The sequence below is a fragment of the Neovison vison genome, chromosome 7, assembly GCF_020171115.1.
Source record: "Neovison vison isolate M4711 chromosome 7, ASM_NN_V1, whole genome shotgun sequence".
NCBI classification, from domain to species: domain Eukaryota; kingdom Metazoa; phylum Chordata; class Mammalia; order Carnivora; family Mustelidae; genus Neogale; species Neogale vison.
In genome coordinates, this window is record NC_058097.1 from 59,120,767 (window position 1) to 59,144,105 (window position 23,339).

General features: G+C 51.3%; 1 protein-coding gene across 1 annotated transcript; it reads right to left on the reverse strand.

Moving 5' to 3' along the window:
* Positions 1 to 16: 16 nt before the first annotated feature.
* On the reverse strand, positions 17 to 20,101 carry ZNF71 (zinc finger protein 71). The gene is made up of 4 exons (XM_044257537.1): positions 20,035 to 20,101; positions 15,274 to 15,340; positions 8,334 to 8,460; positions 17 to 2,174 (listed from the first exon to the last, which is right to left on the reverse strand). The coding sequence occupies exons 2-4, from the start codon at positions 15,304 to 15,306 to the stop codon at positions 706 to 708; spliced, it is 1,629 nt and encodes a 542-aa protein (XP_044113472.1). The 5' UTR covers positions 15,307 to 15,340; positions 20,035 to 20,101; the 3' UTR covers positions 17 to 705.
* Positions 20,102 to 23,339: the final 3,238 nt, after the last annotated feature.

Sequence of the window (23,339 nt, forward strand, 5' to 3'; positions counted from 1 at the left end):
AAATTACACCAGTCTCTCTTAATTAAAAGTTTTATTAAAAAAAAAAAAAATTTAACAGACTGAGAAACTTTGGCATCCAAAGTGCTTACTGTTATTTGCGGACTCTGAAAACCACCTTTTTCGCCCATTGACAGCTTGCCATGTCAGTGGCAGGTGACATGGTGGGTCTAGCATGGTGGGTCAGGAACGGATGGAGGGAGGGGCCCTCTGGCTTTATGGAGGATGACAACCTGATATCTGGACCAGATCTAGGGTCCAGAAATGTCCCCACGTTCACTTATTGAGTCCACCTCCCCCCGCCCCTCCTGCTTTCCTACTGAGTGTCACCCAGAGACACCAAATGCCTCGTCCCGGCTCTTATATGTTATTCCCACAGCCTGGAACCCTGATGCCAGGTTCCTGGAGCTCCTGGGAGTTTCCAGCCACAGCAGCAGCCCTGACCATGGCCCCCAGTGTGTCAGACCCAGAGGGACTCCCTTTCTGCTGTGGGCATGCAGGTGCCCAGTGGGGAGGGAGCCGTCCACGAGGCCCCAGTTGTAAGGCCCCGGTGGGGTGGGACTCCTCTCAGCCGGGGTGCCAGCGGTGGGCGACCCTGTAGGACTTGTCGCACTGCCAGTGGGTCTGATGGGTCCCACCCACACTGGAGTGGACTTGGAAGCCCCTGAAGGGAAGCCCCAGGAAAAGGTGCACCCCCAGGCCACCCCCCTAGGTGTGGATCCTCAGATGGCGTGTGAGGTTGGTGTTGCGGCTGAAGGCCTTGCCACACTCGCCGCACCGGTACGGCTTCTCGCCTGTGTGGATGCGCTGGTGTACCGTGAGCGAGGAGTTCTTGATGAAGGCCTTGCCACACTGGCTGCACCGGTACGGCTTCTCGCCGGTGTGGATGCGCTGGTGCTCGATGAGGTAGGCACTCTGGCTGAAGGCCTTGCCGCACTCGCCGCATGCAAACGGCTTCTCGCCTGTGTGGCCCATCTGGTGCACGAGCAGCGACGAGCGGCCCGTGAAGTGCTTGCTGCAGACGGCACAGGCGTAGGGCTTCTCACCAGTGTGCACGCGCCGGTGCTGCGTGAGTGCCGAGTTCTTGCTGAAGGCCTTGCCACACGCGCTGCACTCAAAGGGCTTCACACCGATGTGGAAGCGCTGGTGCTGGATCAGGTAGGAGCTCTGGCTGAAGGCCTTGCCGCACTCGCCGCATGCGTATGGCCGCTCACCCGTGTGGCGGCGCCGGTGCAGCGTGAGGGACGAGCTCTTGTTGAAGGCCTTGCCGCACTCCTTGCACGCGTACGGCCGCTCGCCCGTATGCGTGCGCCGGTGCTCAGTCAGGTGCATGTTCTGGCTGAAGGCGCGGCCACACGCATCGCACACGTAGGGCTTCTCGCCCGTGTGTGTGCGCTGGTGCACGAGGAGGTGCATGTTCTGGCTGAAGGCCTTGCCGCAGTCACCGCACGCGTACGGCTTCTCCCCGGTGTGCACGCGCTCGTGCTGCGCCAGCGAGGATGTCTTGCGGAAGGCCTTCCCGCATGCGGCGCACACGTAGGGTTTCTCGCCCGTGTGCGTGCGCTGGTGCACGACGAGGTTCATGCGCTGGCTGAAGGCCTTGCCGCAGTCTCCGCACGTGAACGGCTTCTCCCCAGTGTGCACACGCTGGTGGATGGTGAGGGACGAGCGCTCGATGAAGTGCTTCCCACACGCGTCACACTCAAAGGGCTTCTCGCCTGTGTGGATGCGCTGGTGCTTCATTAGCGACGAGCTCCGGCTGAAGGCCTTGCCGCACGCACTGCAGCCATAGGACCTCCTGTCCACGTCCAGTCGGGTTGGCAGGCTGACGGCCGGGTCCCCGGAGAAGGTCTTCCCGAGTGCGGCCAGTGCCCGGGTCCCCTCTTCCCTCGGGCCCTCCGACCGTGGCCGGACCAGCCCAGAGCTCTGCGGGTTGAAGACCTGAAACTCCTGGCCCGTGGGGGGCAGCCCCAGGGAAAGCTCCGGCCGCTGCGGACGGGTCCCTATGCTTCCCAGCTGCCTCTCTACCCGCTCGCCCTGTGTCCACGCTCCATCAGAGGCCACAACGCGAGCACCATGTCTCGGGGGTCTCTCCGAGACCACCCCAGCAGGCGGTCTGTCTTCCGCACTGTCCTCCTGTGGCTCCGACTCCTTCATTTCAGGTCTAGTCTCCAAGTCTGGGGGAGGGGAAAGAGAAGAGGAAACACATAGGCTTAACAATGCTGGGAGGAGGGGACCAGCCAAAGCCTGACGAGTACAGGAAGTCAGAGACACAGCGGGGCTGGCAGACACAAAGGACACCCTGCTGATCGGAGGGGAGGCAATGAGCTGGTGACAAAGGTGGTTCAAAGAAGCAGAAGCGACCTTGACCTTCGGGAGAGTGATGACAAGGACATCCAGCAGCCGGGCACTCCGAGAGAGACGAGAGAGAGACGTCTGAGAAGCAACAGGAGGCAGGCTGGCTTGGATTGAGCAGACCACGGGCTCCTGCAGACCCAAGCCCTGAGGCACTGCCCTGGGCTCCCTGCTTCCCGGCTCCGTCCTGACTGTCCCCACCACTCAGGCTTCCCCAAGCACTCCTATTAGAAATGGTAAGATGCCAGCAGGCATCTGTGGCACGTGCTGGTTATCCTCCATGTCCCCCACAGCAGCCAAGCTCCAGCCTTCCCTGTACCCTCAATGCCCCTCACCCCTCCGCCGCCGCCCACTCCCGGAGCAGTGGGTGTCCCTTGGTGCTGTTTCCAGACCCTCCTGCCACTGCACATCCGTCCCTGCCTGCTAGTCCCGGCCATGCTGCGGCTCCAATCCCCTCCCGAGTGCATCCTGTTCATTCCTAAATCTCTGTTTCCAGTCTAGAGGATTCCCCAGCTCCAGATTCTGTATCATGGATCTAACGGCTTCATTCACAACATTTAAAAACCGTGAGATCTTACACAAAAATCTCATTAAAAATTTCATAAAAAATATGAAAATAGGGGCGCCTGGGTGGCTCAGTGGGTTAAAGCCTCTGCCTTCGGCTCAGGTCATGATCCCAGGGTCCTGGGATCAAGCCTCGCATTGGGCTCTCTGCTCAGCAGGGAGCCTGCTTCCCCCCACCCCACTCTCTCTGCCTGCCTCTCTGCCTACTTGTGATCTCTGTCAAATAAATAAAATCTTAAAAAAAAAAAAATGAAGATAAGGCCACGGGGCCCTCCTTCCTACGAGGCAACCAGATCAGGGGTGAAACAGAGCCATTCCTGCTGCCCCATGGAAACCCCGACCCAGCCCTCAAGTGCTGGAATCCCAGACCCCTCCCCTAAGTCAGGCTGGGCCAGGCCGAGGGAGTATGGACTGCAGGATCTTCTGTATGCTGACGCCTCCCAGAGCTGCACCTCACCCAGACCTCCTCTGGGCTCTGCTGACAAGTACGTGAAAGCCTACTTGGTGTCCCTCTTGGATACTGCAAACCTAGCACGTCTCCTTCAGAATCCGTGGTTTGGGAACCCCAGACCCTCCAAAATCAACAGAAAAAAGAGAGCCTCACCCAAAAGCCTTAGAGCAGTCAATCAGACACGGAAGGCTCCATACCGCACGACCCCGTCCTGTGAGGTCCCTGGAGTCATCACACTCACGGATGCAGAAAGCAGACCGTGGCACCAGGGGCTGGGGCACAGGGTGCGGAGAGGACGTTAATGGGGACAGAATTTCGGTTTTGCAAGATGAAAGAGTTCTGTGAACGGATGGGGGCGGCGGGCAGAGCAGTGTGCGCGTACTCACCACCATGGAGCTGCATACCCAAATGGTTAAAATGCTGAAGTTTAGGTCTGTCTTACCACTTAAAAATATTTAAAAAAAAAAAAAAAAAAAAGGACAGAGCAGTCAGCCTTGATTCATCCCTTTCCTCCCGCCATCCAGATGGGGAGCAGGAGCACTGAACGGGCACAATAGCTCGGGCTAGACCAAATCTCGCCTCTCACCCCTGCCACGGACCGAGTTAGCCACCTGGATTTTCTGGCCAAAATGCAGCAAGATCCACCCCCTCCACTGCCCTCACCCCTCTACAACCATTTCCCACTCAGCAGCTAGAGGATGTTCTTAAGAGTCAGGTGAAACCCTCCAGTGTCTTCTTGGCGTGCTGAGTGTCCAGAATCAAAGGCAGCACCTTCCCCTGGTCTAAAGGGTCCTCAGGACAGAGTCAGGCCCCCCTCTCCTGTCTCCCGCCATCCATCCCAGCTCACTTGCTGTCAGTCACACTTGCCCTGTGGCTCCCTATTTTTTCCCAGCAAAGCTGTCCATGCCAAGTTCTTCCTGCCTCCGGGCCTTTGCACCTGCTACCATCCCGCAGCCCCCAGCTAACATCCGCCACAGGGAGGCCTTCCCTGTCACCCTACAGTGGAAAGGAACACCCCTCCTGCTTGCTCTTGCCTGGATCTATTGTCAGCCGCCCTGTGGACAATGAGCTCCAGGACGGCACAGACCTTGTCAGGGCCCAGCTCCTACAGCACTGCCTGGCACACAGAAGCCATCAGATGAACATTCCCTGGGCATCATGCCTGGCACGGCGCGAAGCCTTCTGTGTGGATCATCCTACACGGCCCTGACAACCACATGCGAGCTAGGTACTCCTGAGTGTACCCATTTTACGGACGAGGGAACTGAGGGTCTGGGAAGCAAGTCACAAACTCAAGGGCACAGCACATTCGAGGCAGAGCTGGGATTCAAGCGGTCTGATCCCAGAGCCATGCGCCCTGAGGAGTCACTGATTTTGCTGTGAGGTGCCTTCCAATCCCAGAGGAAAAAATGTGGGAAATACTTAAGGTAGGGGAATGATCGCGGCTTAGTCCCCCTGGGGTGTGCCTGATGTTCAGCCGTTAGGGCAGGTGGCAACACAGGACATGAAGGCTGTGGGGTGGGGACAGGAAGGGGATGGTGAATCCGGATGGGGCCGGTGGGGTCTGAGACGTGCTGGGGTATCAACAGGCCATGGCTGCAGAGGTCAAAGCAGGCAGAGTCTCAGCTGAAAATTGTTGGAAGTCCTTTGGAGCAAACACCCTTGAGAAGCAGGATGCCACACACCCCGCAATCCAAGAGGGAGGGGAAAGCAGGCAGCCTCCTTTTCGCAGATTAAAACCTATCAGGAGAGGTCATTTGCAGAAAAGCAAACACTTGGCTCTCAGCTCTGAAAAGCTGTGAAGAGACAGCTTGACATCAGCCCAGTTAAACCAACCAGCCCCACGGCACTTCACCAACAGGCCCAAAAACAGCAGCGGCCCGCCAACGTGTGGCCCATGGCAGGCGTGGACATGGACTTTCTTGCTGCAGCCAAGGGAACTGCTATCAGGACAGTGTCTGGAGAGGTCACTTGGGCAAAAAGCCACTAATGTGCAAGACCCTCTTCACTCCTTTGGATCTAAGTAGGGATGTTTTTGTGGAACTAGATTTCTTGTCTCTCATACTTTCTTTTCCCATATTCGATAATTCTATGACTGTTTCTGATCATGAAGTAATTCACCCTTGTTATTAAACATCAAAAAATAACAAAATGGAAGTCTCCTGCAATATCACCTGTGTTAACCATTTGGGTCGTATTTTTATAACTTTCTCTACCCCCTAAAAAAAGAATTTTCTCCCCAGTGCACACCTTTTTAAAAAAGTACATAAGACAAACCTGTACACACACACACACACGCCCATTTTTTTCTCCCTCAAATGGGGCTTCTGGCCCAGATTGAGAAACAGGGATTTCCCTTCAGCCTACAGCCCAAAGCAGTGTGGAAGGGGAAAGACAAAATATGTAAAACGAAGGTTGTAAGACACTGGACATTAGCCAAGAAAGGGCAACGTGACCTGAGAGGTGGGATCGGAAAGGCAGGCCCTATGACCACCCAGCTTATGCAGGAGAAAGGCTGCAGGCTGTGCTATGGGGCCTTAGCGGGAGGAGGGTGGACACTGAGGCAAAGCCTGACAGACTGCGTGAGCAGAGAGAGTATTCTGGAGATCTGCAAGTATCAGATTCCTGATCAGAACACGCGGACATGGAAACTACCCAAGCTTGGGAAAAAACACCCAAAAGGATTTAAAAATGTACCCAGAGCCGATGAAGGCTGGGAACAGTGACTTCTCACAGCAGCCAGCCATGAAACCTGTACCACGTAATTCACAGGCACTGGCCAGGACACTCAGAGGGTCGTGAGAACTGCAAGCTGCCTAGACTGAGCACAGGTCATAAAGGCAGGAACTGAGAGAAGAGCAAATGACACGGTGTTGGTGTTGCCACAGACATCGACGGAGGAGACAGAACAGAGCCCAGAATTAGACTCCCCCCCCCACACACACGGACGACTGATTTTTGACAGATGTGCAAAAGCAATTCCGTGGAGAAAATTTCGTGGAATGTCCAGTGGAAAAGTACAGCCTTTTCAAGAAACAGTGGTGGGACAACTAGATATTCATTTGATGAAAAAAAAATGAGCTTCAATTAGCACTTTGCATCATTACAAAATTAAAGGATCACAGAATAAAACATAAAACATAAAACTGTACAACTTAAAGAAGAAAACCTTTGTGGCCTTGAGATAAGCAAAGATTTCTTAGAGAGGACCTCAAAAGCACGATCGCGGAGAAAAATGATAAATCGGGCTACATGAAATTAGAAGCTTCTGCTCTTCGGCATGAGTGCTGGGGCCCTTGGATACCCACATGCAAGACTGACATTAGACCTCTTTCCTGCACAATTCACAAAAATTAACTCAAAATGGACCGAAGGCCTAAATGAGGAGCCAAAATTACAAAAGTCTTAGGAGGAAAGACCAGAGTGAATCTTAGTGCCCTTGGATCAGGCAATGGTCTCTCAGACAGGACACCAAAAGCACACCACCACCACCACACACCCCTGAGAATGGCTCAAATGACCAAGACTGCGCACATGAACCTTTGACAAGCACACGGAGCACCTGGAAGTCCCGGGCGGAAATGGAAAATGGCACTGCTGCTTTCGAAAAGTGTCTGGCAGTTTCCTGAAGGTGTAATATGCACCCACCACGTGACTGAACCATTCTACTGCCCAGTGTTTGCTCAAGAGAAAGGAAAGCACAGGTCCTCCGTGAACGCTGTACACACGGGTTCACAGTGGCTCTATCTGCGGCGGCTCAGAACTGGAGACAACCTGCATGTCCACCAACAACTGAACGGATGGACGACTCCTGGTCTATCCGTGAAACAGAATATTACTCAGCAATGAAGAGAAGTGAACTACTGATAGAGATGACATGGGTGAACCTCAAAATAATTAAGCCAAGCGAAAGAAAGCAGACCAAAAAAGAGAGAGAGAAAGAGAGAGACAGAGAGAGAACACGCTGCTTGAGTGCATATATACAAAATTTCAGGATATGCAAATTAAACCACAGTGCCATCGGGCACTCACACATAAATTGGCCGCCTGGGGACCGGAAGGTGGGTGTGGGAGGCACACAGCGATATTACAAAGGGATAACGGATGTGTTCATTATGTGGATCACGGTGATGGACTCCCCCCGAGTGTATACAGATGTCAAAATGCATCAGAATGTTTGCTTTAAATATGTGCAGTTAATCGTAGGTCAATTATACTTCCATGAAAGCTGTGAGAGAAATGGGAACATATTCTCGTTCTGGAAGTCAGTGGTTTAAGGGACATCTTCCCGTGTCAGCATCTATACACAGTATTTGTCTTTGATGAGCTAAATGGTCTCCGTCAAACAGATACGATCTGATGTGTTTAGTCAGTCTTGCATGGGTGGGCGCTGAGGTCATTTCTCCTCTCCTTCCTACGTAAAATTCTGTGCACTCACAGGAACATATCTAAAGGACAGATCCCTAAAAATGCAACCATTCAAATTTTGGTTGATAATGTCCAACGATACTCCAAAACTGCCATTCCAACTTTATACTCCAAAAATAGGAAAGTTCCTTTCCCTGCACCCTTACAATGCCGATGATTATCATTCCTCGGGGGCAAAAACAGTATTTCTTTGACTTGATTTGTATTTCTTTTGGCTACTGGGAAGGGTTAAAAACCTTTTATAAAGTGTAATTTAGTGTATTTCGACATTTCTGAACTGCCAGCTCTTATGTTTGGTCCACCTTTCTATCATTCTGGTTCTCACTTCATTCTTGTTTATTACTAGGAGCTCTTGATAGAACTGTAATCCTCTATTATACATGTGGTAAATATTATTCCCCCCACTTCGTTACCTGTCAACTTTATTTTTATCTTTGAACTTTCTACAGAGTCAAATCTGTCCACTCTTTTTCTTATTTCTTTGTAGTTCTCAAGTGACAGGCTGATGGTGAGTAATTCAGCAAAGCTGCCCCCTTACCCAGAGAGACCAGGTTCCTGTAGTTCTCCAGCATCACATCTCTGTACAGGTCCTTCTGGGCAGGCTCCAGCTGCTGCCACTCCTCCTGCGTGAAGTCCACTGTCACATCCCTGAACGTCACTGTTTCCTGTAAGAGGAAACCCACAACCACTCACCGCAGGGCCCTGCTCATGGAGGTCTAGAGAAATGGCCAGAAAAGCCAAGAGGATTTAGGGGAGGCAGGGGATGTATCTGGAGTGTTTTCAACACAGTGTGGAGTCCTGAAGGGACGGACCACTCAGTGTTCTTGGTGCCTACTTATATCGGGACGGTCCTCTGACACAGAAATAAAACAAACGTAAGACTGATTAGAGCAGAACATCATACACTTTAGAAAGAGAGCAGGAATCAAAGGGGTAATGACCACGACGCTGCAAATGGACGTGTGCACTAGTTGTCCAGTAAGGGGAGAAGGAACCCAGTCATTCCACACACCGTCCTGAGCCCTGCAGAGCTACAGTCACTGAGATAGGAGCTGGGAAACAGACACAGAGAAAGTTCAAGAATGAGCTCCTCATGAACGAGGCACAAGAACACACATGAGATCGACCAGCTGTCTGAACACCACCACCGAGAAGTCTTCCAGGCGCCCGAGCAATGGCAGCTCTAGGGCGCGTCCAGGAAGACTTCGGAAAGCTGACACCAAACGCAGTCTGAGGGACAATGAGTTGCTGGGTCTGTGCGGGGAGGCCACAGGGGTCTGAGGCTTAAGAGGCAGATGAGGCAATGGGGAACGGTGGGGAGTTCCTGGGGTGGAAGCCTTGGTGCCTTCTCGACAGATGCTATAAACCCCGTGTGTAAAATGAATATTCCGCAGCACGGGAGGTAATGATGATGGTAGTGATATCAACAACCACGTGAGGAGACCTACCACTTACACACTTGCCGTGGGCTGGATCCTATTCAAAGCGCTTGTCGTAGGTTGAATTACGTCCACCCCCAAGTCCTGTGTGGAAGTCTGAACCCCCAGCACCCCAGGATGGACGTTACTTGGAAACGGAGACACTGCACATGTAATGAGTCAAGATGAAATCATACTGGGCCAGGGTAGGCCCTCAGTCCGACAGGACTGATGTCCGTTTATAAGAGAGATTTAGACACAGACACACGGGCAGAGAGAAAGCCACGGGAAGACGGGCGTCATGCTGCCATGAGCTCAGAACTACCAGAAGCCCGAAGGGAAGCCTGGAGCGGCTCCTCCTCTAAGGCCTTCAGAGGAAGCGTGGTTCTACCGACACCCTGACCGTGGGGACTTCATCCTCCAGGACTGTGAGAAGACAGGTCTCCGCTGTGAGCCCCCCAGCCTGTGCCGCTTTGTCATGGCAGCACTAGCAGGCCAGTGCCTCAGTCCTGCTCACCACAATATCCCCAGGCTTCCTACAATGCCTGGCGTCCGGCCGGCGCACAGCAAACAGCTCCCGAGTGAGTAAATGTATCAGTGAGAAGGAGGGCGTGAGAATTAGGGTAATCCCCATCTGCTGCTCAGAACAGCACATCCATACAGCAGGTGCTTGACAACAATCAGCTACTGTCACTGCCTCCCACAGGTCCTTGGGCCCCTCCAGTGAGCTGAGCGCCACTCCTAACCTGGGCCCTGAACCATGGCCCTTCCTCCCTGGGAGGAGACCTCATCTGCTGGCCAGTTCTCTCACTGTCCCCAGAGCCCGCCCAGTGCCCTGGGCTCATGCTGGCCTCCCTGTTGCAGGGGCCACCATCCCCTGATGCAGAAGCAGCGTGCAGCAGTGGTTAAGGGTTTGGACTTGGGAGGCCAGTAGGCTGCAGTGCAATCCTGGCTCTGTCCCTCTTAGGCTGAGTTTGCTTGGGCTACTCTCTCAACCTTTCTGAGACTCATTTGTTCTATGGGCTTCATAACAACAAGCCCCCCCCCACGGTTGTCCTGGGTGTTAAGCGAGGTAAGGATGTGTGCTTCCAGCCCCGTGCCTGGTATGGCTGGAGTAAGCGCTTAACAGACGCCAGCTTTTGCTATCATCAGTTGATTAATTTTGCTATTTCATATGTATCTTACATATACTTTTTATTATTAACAACAATTATTGATACAGAATATTATTTAATTCTCTGACCTAATACATCCTTTGGCCAGTCCTGCTAATAATTCCTTCTTTCAAAAAAACCCACTTTTTTGAGGCCTGGGTGCCATACAAAAAGCCATGAACATTAATGAATACAATTTGCTAAGTTTGGAAAGCATACACTCATGTAATCACCACCACGATCAAGGCCATAAACTCATCCATCACTTCAAGTTTCCTCCTGCCCCCTTTTAAAATTTATTTTAATTTTTTTAATATACTAATTCCTTCAGAAAGTCTACCCTAAACACGTTCCATCTCAGCTCACCCAATGAGTCAACTATTTGCTGAGCAAGTCCCACACATCAAGCCTGGGCTGGGGGTGCACAAAAGTGCCCCAGAACCACACGGCCAGTCTCGGGAAGTCTCAGAGCCCATGCCTTGCCCGAGCATGCTGGGAGGGCAGACAGCAGGCGGTCGGGGAGACCTCCCGAAGACATGAAGCTTAACCCCAAATGCACCCGAGCCCTCCGAATCCTCCTAAATAATGCAGGGAAAAGAACAAATGGACACAACCAGTAACGACAAGGTACAAGCAGGGACAGCTCGGGGCAGCTGCTCTGGAAGAGGTCAATGGCTGCTTTGACGGTTAAGTAGTCATCGTGGGAGCCAGCAATCCCTCTCCTGAGTGTGTGCCCGAGAGAAGCAAGGACACGGGTTCACAGGAAAAACCTGCCCTGTCCACTGCACCGCTGTTAACAATGACCAGAAAGCGAGTGAGCGAGCGTGCTCTCCCTGAGCCACCGCGGAAGCCCTCACACAGGTGACTGCAAGGCGGGGCCCCACCACCACCACACTGAACACAGACACAAACGAGCACGCGGCTGGTGGTTCCACTCCGTGAAACGTCCTGATATGAAAACTCACAGAGACAGGAAGTAGATCAGGGGTTACCGGAACAAAGGGCAGCAAGTGCTACCGGACACACATTTCCGGTCTGCGGGTGAGGACGTTCTGCAATTGCCCGGGGTGGCCGCCGCACAGCCCTGTCGTCAGATGAGATCAGGCAGGCAGGGTGCGTCCCAATAAAGGAGTTACATAAATACCATGACAAACCGACACTCACAGACAACGGAATTGACACGTTCATGCAGCAAATTAAAGTTCAGGTAGATACACAAAAGATTCAGAAGTTTGTGGTTATCACCTAAATGATAAATGGAAAAAGGGAAGAAAATACAGGTCATGTATGACCTGTGAACAGAGAGATCTTTAAAGACAACGCATGTTGGGGCGCCTGGGTGGCTCAGTGGGTTAAGCCTCTGCCTTCGGCTCGGGTCATGATCCCAGAGCACTGGGATCAAGCCCCACATTAGGCTCTCTGCTCAGCAGGGAGCCTGCCTCCCCACCTCTCTCTGCCTGCCTCTCTGCCTACTTGTGATCTGTCAAATAAATAAAATCTTAAAAAAATAAATAAATAAAGACAACGGATGACACTACAGAAGGAGAGGCAAATTTGGTTTTAAAAATCTGAAATGTGGAGCCTGGGTGGCTCGGTGGGTTAAGCCTCTGCCTTCAGCTTGGGTCATGATCCCAGCATCCTGGGATCGAGCCCCACATTGGGGGTTCCTGCTCAGCGGGAGGCCTGCTTCTCCCTCTCCCACTGCCCCTCTCTCGCTGTGTTCCCTCTCTCGCTGTGTTCCCTCTCTCGCTGTGTCTCGTTAGGGCCGATTTAATGTTAAAACCTGTTTAACCATTAGGGCCTGCTTAGTCAGAGTGACTCCATATTGCCTAGGTAGCCATATTGCTGTTTACATCCACAGACTTCATTCCGGGAATAAACACCCCAGTAGTTCCTAGCATTGGTTCTGGGTATTGATTCTGGGAGTAAACGCCTTAACAATAGAAGCCATGTACCTTGGGTCTGCAGTTATGCCCTATAAAACCAGCCTGTGAGATCGGGATGGCGTCGCTCTCTTTGGAGGTGGCCCTGGCCAGTCAGTCTGACTTCTAATGCTTGGCATAGAATAAAACTTTGCAAAACTTTCACTTTGTCTCAGTCCCATTCCTTTGATAACGGACCCCAACATCTCTCTCTGTCAAATAAATAAATAAAATCTTTAAAAACATAAATTAAATAAATAAAAATCTGAAATGCTTTTGTATTTTAAAAATACAGAATAAAAGAAGAGACAAAGAGCGAGCCTGGGAAGAATAGCTGCCACATCTACTTACATACACACGCACGCGTGCTTAAAATTTCCAAAATACTGAGAATCCTGTAGACAGATAATCTATCCACCTGCAGAAATGGCTAACAAACATTTGCTGAAAATAAACCCTGACCAATACCACAGACGCCGCTACTCAGAAAGAGACAGCATGACACCATTTGTCACCCATCACGCTCAAGGTCAACACCGTGTGTCATTTATATGCCAAGTGCAGAAGAAATTCTGACAACAGTCCACGCAAACCTCCCTCCAGCCTGGCAGGAACACACACACCGCCACCACCTGTCGGGAAAGTGCTACGTGCCTCATGGAAGGCTTCAGAAACATCCAATCCAGGATTCCTCCTCAGGGAAGCACACCTAAGAAATCATATGAAACGCACAGAAAGACTTATGCACCAGCCATGTCCCTCCTGATACTGTTCATAACCATGAGTAACAGGAAACAAATAAATGTCCCATGAAAGAACCACGAAGGAAACCAGCTACAGCCCTTAGGTAAAATTTTTATGTAGCCATTAAAATGGATGTTACGGAGAGCTTTTTTTTTTAAGATTTTATTTTTATTTATTTGACAGAGAGAGAGATCACAAGCAGGCGGAGAGTCAGGCAGAGAGAGAGAGAGAGAAGCAGGCTCCCGCCAAGCAAAGAGCCCGATGCGGGGCTCGATCCCAGGACACTGAGATCATGACCTGAGCCGAAGGCAGCGGCTTAATCCACTGAGCCACCCAGGCGCCCCACGGAGAGCTTTTAACTACACAGAGAAATGTTTAGGATGAAATATTCCACAAGAACAAAAAAACAGGATATAAAAACTGCTTAGCCAAGGTGATTCTGGTTTTTGCAAAGCATGTATCCAGGGAAAGAAAGACACACAAACACCGAACAGTGGTTATCTCCTGCGGTAAGATCACAGGTCATTCTGATTCTCTTTGCTATGTTCTTCTGGATTTTTCTAAGCTCTTTATAATGATCGTGTATTTCCTTACCTGCCAGGAATCTTCTTTTATGATAGGCTATTTACAGCATTGAAAAACTTATTTTTTAGGGGCGCGTGGGTGGCTCAATGGATTAAAGCCTCTGCCTTCAGCTCAGGTCGTAGTCTCAGGGTCCTGGGATTGAGCCCCGCATCAGGCTCTCTGCTAACTGGGGAGCCAGTTTCCCTTTCTCTCTCTCTCTGCCTACTTGTGATCTCTCTCTGTCAAAAATTTAAAAATAAAAAATAAAATAAATTATTTTTTTTTAAAAAAGTCAAACTAGTGATGTTTGTAAAGTTTATGAAGTTTCAAAATAAGAGAAATCCTTATTAATTAAAAGTTGAATGGGGAAAAAATCTCAATACTAAAATGATAGGGCCGCCTGGGTGGCTCAGTCATTAAGTGTCTGCCTTGGCTCAGGTCATGATCCCAGGGTCCTGGGATCGAGTTCCACATCGGGCTCCCTGCTCAGCGGGAAGCCTGCTCAAGTTTCTGAGAACAAAAATAGAAGGAGAGGGGCGCCTGGGTGGCTCAGTGGGTTAAAGCCTCTGCCTTCGGCTTAGGTCAATATCCCAGGGTCCTGGGATTGAGTCCCACAGGCTCTCTGTGCCTCTCTGCCTACTTGCTATCTCTGTCTGTCAAATAAATAAATAAAATCTTTAAAAAATAATAATAATAGAGGCGCCTGGGTGGCTCAGTGGGTTAAGCCACTGCCTTCGGCTCCGGTCATGATCTCAGGGTCCTGGGATCGAGTCCCACATCGGGCTCCCTGCCGAGCAGAGAGCCTGCTTCCCTCTCTCTCTTTCTCTCTGTCTGCCTCTCCGTCTACTTGTGATCTCTCTCTGTCAAATAAATAAATAAAATCTTTTTAAAAAAATAATAATAATCAGAGAAGGAAGAAAATAAATGAATACCCAAATATCCATATGGCTTATATATGGGGAAAGGGACTGTGAGTGAATTATATTGTCTTACTTACAGTTTACTGGGTTTTCTCAGTTTTCTAGGAATATCCATGTTATTTTTTTATTATGAAATATTTCTGGCACAAAAGGAAATTTAGAGAAAAATACAACAAGCAACCATACATGTGCCACCCACTAAAGCATAAGCCTACCAGCGAGAGCCGCAGACACCCAGCTGCCCTACCCCAGGGCGGCGTCCTCTCTCTCCAGAGGTAACCGCTGTCCGAAGTGTGCAGGCCCGTTCCAGCCTGTGTTTTGGACTTTCACCACGTGTGTGGGTGTTCGTAAGCGACATTAACGAGTCTGGTCCAGTGTGCAGCCCAAGTCCCTCTGCAGGGGCCTTTTTCACACTTGATGTGGTGTGTATAACCGCCACTTCCCAGGGGCCCATTTGTCTCCTGAAAGCCCCAAGGAGAGAGCCAGTCCCTCCCAAGCTGCCCTGTCCCTCTCGGCTGACTGGAGCCAGTGTCAGGGGCAGGCAAGGGGCTGCTGGGCCCGGAAAGGGCAGAGCAGAGGAGGGCCACACCCCTGCACGCGACCCACCCCCTGCAGGGCAGACACAGGCCCCTGCAGACTGTGCTGAGTACGTGAGCCCCAGAGGGGTGTTGGGAGCAACAGGGTCATCCTGGGCAGGAGTCCTGCCCTTTGAGCTTGAGCCTCCGGAATGGAGTGTGAGAGCGTGACAGGACTTACCAGGGCCTCGTCAGTCAGCAGCTGTGTGGCCATCCTTCCAGTGCCCAGGGTGATAGGAATGGGCGGACTGTGGTTAGGAGAGAGCAAGAGAGAGAGAGGACACAGTGAGAAACCAGGCCTGGCAGACAGGACAGACAGACACATACCTACCATGAGACAGGCAAGGAGGGATAAACACACACACACACACACACACACACACACACACACGTTAATAACAAACACTAAGCTCTGTGCAAGGCCATGGACAGAAATCTCTCCTTTAATCCTCTTACTGCCCCACAAAGTCAGTCCTACTTCTACCCATCCCATTTCACAGATGAGAAAACTGAAGCCCAAGGGATTAGCCACTGGCCCAAGATGACACAGCTGGGGAATGGAGGTGGGCCGAGTATGTCCAGCTCTAGGTGCTTGATGCCTCTCAAAAGCACCCCCAGACACCCTCACACCCCCACACCCATTCCCACAGCTGCTGGGAGCAACAGGACCCTCTGCCTTCTCCCAGCCACCTGCTCAGGCCCCCTCCCCAGGTTGGAGTGCTGGTCTGAGGCGCCACTCCCCACCGCTGCAGGCGATTCCCCACGTCTCCTGGGGGTATCTGTGGGGTTCAGCTAACACACACAGAAGGAACCTGGACGGGCGCCTGGGTGGCTCAGTGGATTAAGCCGCTGCCTTCGGCTCAGGTCATGATCTCGGGGTCCTGGGATCGAGTCCCGCATCGGGCTCTCTGCTCAGCAGGGAGCCTGCTTCCTCCTCTCTCTCTCTCTCTCTCTCTCTGCCTGCATCTCTGCCTACTTGTGATCTCTCTCTGTCAAATAAATAATTTAAAAAAAAAAAAAAAAGAAGGAACCTGGAGCACAAACTCAACACAGAGCTGCTATCATTACTGTTGTTGGTCGAGTATGTTCCAAGAGTAAAATGCAGTCAGCTTTGTTCTGAAGTCTCCTTTCTTATGGCAAAGCCCTGCTCCCATTTGCGGCAGTCACAAAGAATACCCTTTTAAACTAAGTTGATTTAGGGGCACCTAAGTGGTGAAGTCGATAGAGCGTCCAACCCTTGCTTTGGCTCAGGTCGTGATCTCCAGGGTCCTGGGATCAAGCTCCTGTAGGGCTCCACACTCAGCATGGAGTCGGCCTAAGACATTCTCACCCTCTCCCTCTTCCCTTCCACTTGTGCTTGAGTGCTCTCTCTAAATAAATAAGATCTTTAAAAAAATAAACTAAGTTGATATAATAAATAAATTTAAAAACCAGTGAGCCAATTTAAATAAAAGCAAAGTAAAACACTAGACAGGTGGCATAGGTTAGCACAAATTCTTAGTTTAGGACATGCTAGTTCAGTCCTGGCTCCACAGTGACCTGCCAGGACTTTGCCTGCCTCCCATGATGGGGAGCTCACTACCCAAGTCACCAATACCTCTGACTACAAACAAATTTTCCTTCTGCCATTAAGCCAAAATACACCTCCCTAAACCTCCCTCAGGATCACTTGTAAAAATGCAGTCTTCTCCTACACAAAAGCCCTTCAGCTACTGTGCCATTTCTCAAAATGCCAGACATCACCAGAAATGCTTATTATTATTCAGAATACACATCCCTAGGTCCCTGCCTAGATCTGGTGCATCAAACCTGCTGGGATGGGGACCAAGAATTATTGATTTCTAAATGAGTTTCTTAAAGTGTAAGAACCACGAAGACAAAGAAGGGTCTTTTTGAGCTCAAAGGGCCCCCCACTTTTACAAGCAGAAAGTTGCGATTTTAACTCGCACATAAGGACAGGTTGGCAGAAATCTTTAGAACACTAGTTCTCGGCCAGAGGGTGATTTTGGCCCCGGGAGACATTTGGCAATGTCTGGAGACATTCTGTAAGTGCCACAACTTGCAGGAGGCGCAGCTCTGGGCATTTGGTGGGTGGAGACCAAGCAATGCTGCTCAGTACCGCCAAGTACGCCGAGTCCACAGCGCAAGACACAAGAAAGACTGCCACAACAAAACGCCCCACAACAAAGACTGCCAATAGAGCGAGGCCAAGGAGCCCCAGTATCTAGTGCAAACGCGTGGGCTCAGGTCTCTTACCACCTCCCATCCACAGATTCCACAGAACCATGTCTGGCCTGCAGGAAGCCCTCAGTAAAAATGTCCTTCAGCTAAAAAACCCTCCCGTGGTCTCCCACAGCATTAGAAATCACCCAGGCTTCCCAGCTGCCCACGCGGCCCTTATGGTCTGCGCCTGCTGGCCGTCACCCTCCCAGTCTGCTCTCCTCTCCAACACTTGGCCCCAGGCACACTGGCCTTCACATCTACTGCTCCCTCTTCAGGGATGTTCTTCCCATGGCTAGCGCCTTCTCACGGTCAGCTTAAGCATCACCTCCTTGGAGAAGTAACCCCCCCACCCCCAAGCCCCTGAGCTCAAGCGGCAATACCCCTACCCCTTCCACCATCTTCCCATAGCACACATGATTATCAGCAACTGTCTTTTTAAAGAGTCGTTCTTGGGGCGCCTGGGTGGCTCAGTGGGTTAAGCCTCTGCCTTCGGCTCAGGTCATGATCTCAGAGTCCTGGGATCTAGCCCCACGTTGTGCCAGATTCTCTGCTCAGCAGGGAGCCTGCTTCCCTCTCTCTTCCTGCCTCTCTGCCTACTTGTGATCTCTCTGTCACATAAATAAAATCTTTAAAAAAATAAAATAAAGAGTTGTTCTCAAGTTCCTTGTCTGTCCTCCCTCCACCAGAAGGCAACTCGTCAGGAAGCAGAGATGATCACAGCACCCAGGACAATGTGTGGCACACAAGAGGCACCCAAACACAGAGGGAAAGAACAGGCGAGCAAACTTCTAGAGCTGGCAAAGACACAAAGAAATGGGCCACACAGCAGAAGGAATGGGAGTCTCTCACCTTTCCAGAAATCCAGCTGGCAACATATGAACCCCATAACCCAGCAGCCCTGAGACTCTGCCACAGCAATAAAAGCTCTGTGTAAAAGGTTACAGCACAAAAAAGCCATATTTACTGTAGAACTATTTCTAGAGGCAAGAGGCCAACCAACCCCAAAAAGTCCAGAAATAAAATAAAAAGTACCCATCAATAAGGGAGAGGCCATATTATGAAGGATCAGGTCTTCTCTACAAAGGAGGAGTAGTTCTGCATCTACTCACATCCGTAATGTCACTAAGTGACAAACACAAGTTAGATGAGAGTTTTACACGTGACTTTAAGCTCTCTGCATAAAGACAAACCAGCACGTGGAGGGCAGGGGTTGCTTCTGTGCAGCATTTCTGAGCCTGGGGAAGACCATGGAATGATGGACACCAGGTGGTGCCTTGAGGGGACAAAGTAGGAATGAGAAGGAGGTGTTATTCATTGTTTTCCTTCATATTCTTTGTTTCGCTGGATGCAGTAATTTCCTATCACTGTTGTAATGTCTGAAAAAATATTTAACTTTTCAAAAGGTATTCTTTCCGACTGGCAGACTCTGCCTCCTATCCCTGCACTGTGAAGTCAACAACACCAGCTCTTTGGCTGGACACAAACAGAACCAGAGTCAACTTATCAATGAGGTACAGTGAGCCGAGCGCCCCTAATATCAAAAAGAATGAATGTAATCCAACCCAGATTATATAAATCCTTATAGCCGTGGAATCACAAACTATAATTTTAATAACAAATTTATTTTGAGAAAGGAGCCCATGAATTCAGAGTGGCCCTGTAAGGTGACACGTGCACAGGGCTGGTGACTGTTGGACAGAGTGTGGTCTGAGAGCTGTGCTGTTGCAAAGCCAGTGGCTCCCTCCTTCCTCCTCTTCCTCTGAGGTTTCTGCTATTTCCTTCCTTCCATTGTTTCTAGGGGAGAATCCCATGGGGGAAAAATCCTGGAACTTTGTCTCCAACGAGTTGAAAGGACTAAAGAATTTCCCATCTGTCTGGTGGTTAAGCATGGAGGCTCTGGACCCCAGATGCCTGGGTCTTCTTAGTCTCTAAGCTGGGTGACTTGGTCTCTGAGCTCAGTTTCCCCATCTGTAAAATGGGGGAGGTCAGGGCTGCAACCTCAGAGCTCCTGGAGGGCCTCTAAAAGAGGTAGTCCCAGAAAGTGCCTAGAGCAGCACTCTCAGTGCCCAGTACACATTCTCTGAACAAATACACCCCTGGTCAGCATGGGGTACGGGCACGACTCCCCTCGAGAAGGCCCTGTGAGCAGAGGCGGGACAGGAAGGAGCACACCCCCTCGGCCCCACTTGCCACCGCCCACACTCTCGGGCCCATGGGCTCCCGCCCCTCCAGAGCCTTCTATAGGCCCCACAAGTCTTCGGGGGCCCCAGGCTGGGCCCACTTGCGCAGCCACAGCCGGCCCTCCACACGCGCGACGGCGAGGGCACACCCGGACGCACTCACACCCAGCGACAGACACAGACGGACACAGGGGGACAGGTGGGCCTCGTAGGGACACACCCCACACCCAGTCACAGGGGCCAGAGGCCGGGACCCGCACAGCTGCGCCCTGGGGCGGCGCCCTCACGCACACACACTCGGCCACGCTACCCAAGCAGACGCTCGCACTGACGTGGGCAGGCCGGCCCCGGGCTCAGGGGCGCACCCCGAGACGCCGAGAACGGCTGGCGCGCAGGACGCCGCCCCGCCCCACACTGACTCCTCACGGGCCCGACCGAACGCGGTCGAGCACACAGAGGCGCCTCCTTTCCCACCCGAGTCTCGTCTCCACAGCCCGCAAACCCTCCTCCGCCCCTCCGCTCACGCAGTCCGCACGCACCTGCGCCCGCACGCCCCCTCCGCCGGGCGAGGGTCGGTCCGCGCGGGGGTACCCGGGTGGGAGACCCCGCCCCCTTTCCTTCCGCCCCGCCCCGTCCGCTGACGGACTCACCCGCGCGGCTCTGCCAGGACAATGACCCGCGCCCGCGGGGCCCGCCCGGCCGCACTGCGCCTGCGTTCTCGGAGGACTACACTACCCAGAGGCCCGCGCGCCGCCGCCTCCGTTCGGGCCTCCCGCCGGGCGGAACCGAGCGAAGCCGAGACCCGATCGCGCCCTGTAGTTTCCTGGAGGTCCCAGCCGCACCGCTACCAACAGGGCTGGGTGGTGGAGGGAAGGGGAGGGAGAGGGCGGGGCGAGAGCAAGGAGGGAAAGGGAGGAGGAAGAGAAGGGGGAGTGGAGGGGAGAGGGAGGAGGGCGGGAGATGAAGGAGAAGGGCCAGGGAGGGGAAGGGGAGAGGGGGTAGGCCTAGGAAGGAGTGGGAGGGGGAAGAGACGCGCAGGGGGAGGGAGGAAGAAGGGAAGAGACGGGCGGAGGAGGGACCTGGAGGAGGGGTGAAGATCTGAGAAGGGGAGGAGAGGTGAGGGGAAAAGAAGGAACGCGACCAGGACAGAAGGAGAGAACAAAGAAGGGTTGAGGAGGGAAGACGGGGGAAGAGGAGAAGGAACAGGGGAGAAGTGGGGAGGGAAAATTCCAGAAAAGGAGGGGTCATAGGGAGGGGCAGAGAAAACCCCTTTTCTGTGCCATCCTACAGCCAGGGCTAAAGACAGCCAAGAAGGACAATACCGGACGGCTTTCTAGAACCTAATGATCACGCTGATTCTCCCCGACGCAAAGAAGCAATTGATCATAATAAAAAAAATATTGACTCTTCTTACTAGATTTCCTAGGTGCTATCTTCTGTACTTGGCATTTTCTGATTTATGAACTCATTTAATCCTTAAAACCAAGCTACTTTTTTTTTTTTTTAAGATTTTCTTTATTTGAGAGAGAGCATGAGAGGGGAGAAGGTCAGAGGGAGAAGCAGCCTCCCCATGGAGCTGGGAGCCCACGGGACTTGATCCCATGATTCCAGCATCACGACCTGAATGGGAGGCAGTCGCTTAACCAACTGACCCACCCAGTAGCCTACCAAGCTACTTTCTAGGTAAGGAAAGTGGTGCAGACAAGAGAGGTCTCATAAGAGCAAAGGCGTTGTTGGGGGAGGAACCAGGCCTCCTGACCGGGTCCCTCTTATACCATAAACCTGGAATCTAGGTACAAAAGCATTTACTAAATGAATGACCACGGAAGAAAAAAAATCAGCTAACCTCAGGTGGTGACTTATGATTTCTTAATTGGGTATTTTATTTTGAGATAAAAGTAGAATCACACACAGTTGCAAAAAATAAAATGGAAACCATACAAAAAGATCCTCTGTATCCTTCATCTGGCTGCTCCCAAAGATGACATCTTGCAGTATCAAAATTAGGATACTGATGTGGATGTTTTTAAGATACAGAATATTTCCATCACCACTAGGTTCCCCCACGTGGCTCTTTCATAACCACACCCACTTTCCTTCCAGACCCCATCCTTTCTTTTTTTTTTTTTTTTTAAAGATTTTATTTATTTATTTGACAGAGAGAGATCACAAGTAGGCAGAGGGGCAGGCAGAGAAAGAGGAGGAAGCAGGCTCCCTGCTGAGCAGAGAGCCCGACGCTGGATTCGATCCCAGGACCCTGAGATCATGACCTGAGCCGAAGGCAGCGGCTTAACCCACTGAGCCACCCAGGCGCCCCAGACCCCATCCTTTTTTAACCCCATCGCTAACTTGTTCTCTATACCCATAATTTTGTTTACAACAAGCTTTTTTTTCCCATTAAGCATAATTCTTGAGATTTATCCAAACTGTTACACGTATCAGTTTACTTTGTTGCCAGATTCTACCCCATGGTACTGACAACACAATTTGGGTATCACATCTGGGATATTTTCAGTTTGGGGATATTCCAGGTGCGGGGGTTTTGTTTGTTTGTTTGTTTGTTTGTTTGTTTTGGGTGTTTTTTTGCCCTTTTCTTTCATTGTGGTAAAATCATGTATATTTTGGATATTAACCCTTACCAGATACTTGGTTTGCAAATATTCTCCCATTCCATAGATTGCCCTCTCAGTGTTGTTTCCTTGTGACAGGTTTTGTGTAAACATAAATCTTTATTTCTCTGTGATAAATTCCCACGGGTCCAACTTCTAGGTCATATGGTATTTGCATTTTTAGTTTTTCCTTGTTTAAACAAACTGCTACACTGTTTCGCAGAATAGCTGTACCATCTTACGTTCCTACCAGCAATTTAGGAGGTAAGAGAGGTTAGGGCACAAACAGCACAGAGGGATGACCACATAAAGACACAGAGAGAAGGTGGCCACCTACAATCCAGGAGAGAGGGCTCAGAAGAAACCTACCTACCCACACCTCAATCTGGCCTCTACAGAACTGTGAGAACACACATTTCTGTAGTTAAGTGGTATTTCATTATGACACCCTCGCAAACAAAGGCACCAAGGCAGGTGCCTGGTTCCTTCAACGCAGAGACACTACTGCTGCTGCTGCTGCCCATCTGTGTGTGGGAAGGGTGAATGGACCCAGGGGAGGGCAGCCTGGGAGGAACCGTGGGGGCTGCTGGCTGAGCCTGTTCCTTCCAGAGTTCCTGGATCAGGATCCATGACACCAGCCCACAGGCAGGAGTTTGGTGATGCTGCAGGCAGGTCTGTGGGTCCAGGTGCCATGCACCTCTGCCCATTCCTTAGGATGTTGTATGCATTCCTAGTTCACGAGTACTGGTTCCATGATGGGTTTCATTTTTGTTTGAATAATCCACAAATTACCCAGCCCAAAAAATGCAGGAGCAGATCAGAGCCAATTTGTCTATTGGGGGATGCCCTGAGCATCACAGATGCCAGACAGGGGACATCCTACTTTCAGGTAGAGAGAGAGGATCTATTGTCAGACAGCATTACCAATATCGCAGGCTCTCAGTGCACGTGCCAGGTGTGAAGCTGGTTTTGAGGACACAAGGGATGGAATGTGGCCCCTCCACTCTATGGGTTGGCCTGGCATCACATTCATGAGGACTCTGTGCCCTATCGCCTCTTAACCCTATGACTTCAACTAGCATAAGACATTTTCAACAATATCATACAAATATCCCTAGTTGCAATTTTTTGCCTTGATGGTGGAAGTTCAAGATCTGAGTTTTAAATTACCCAAAGCAATTAGATACCAGCATCATATACACTCTTTGGACTTAGCAGTCCTCTTCCTCTTTAAA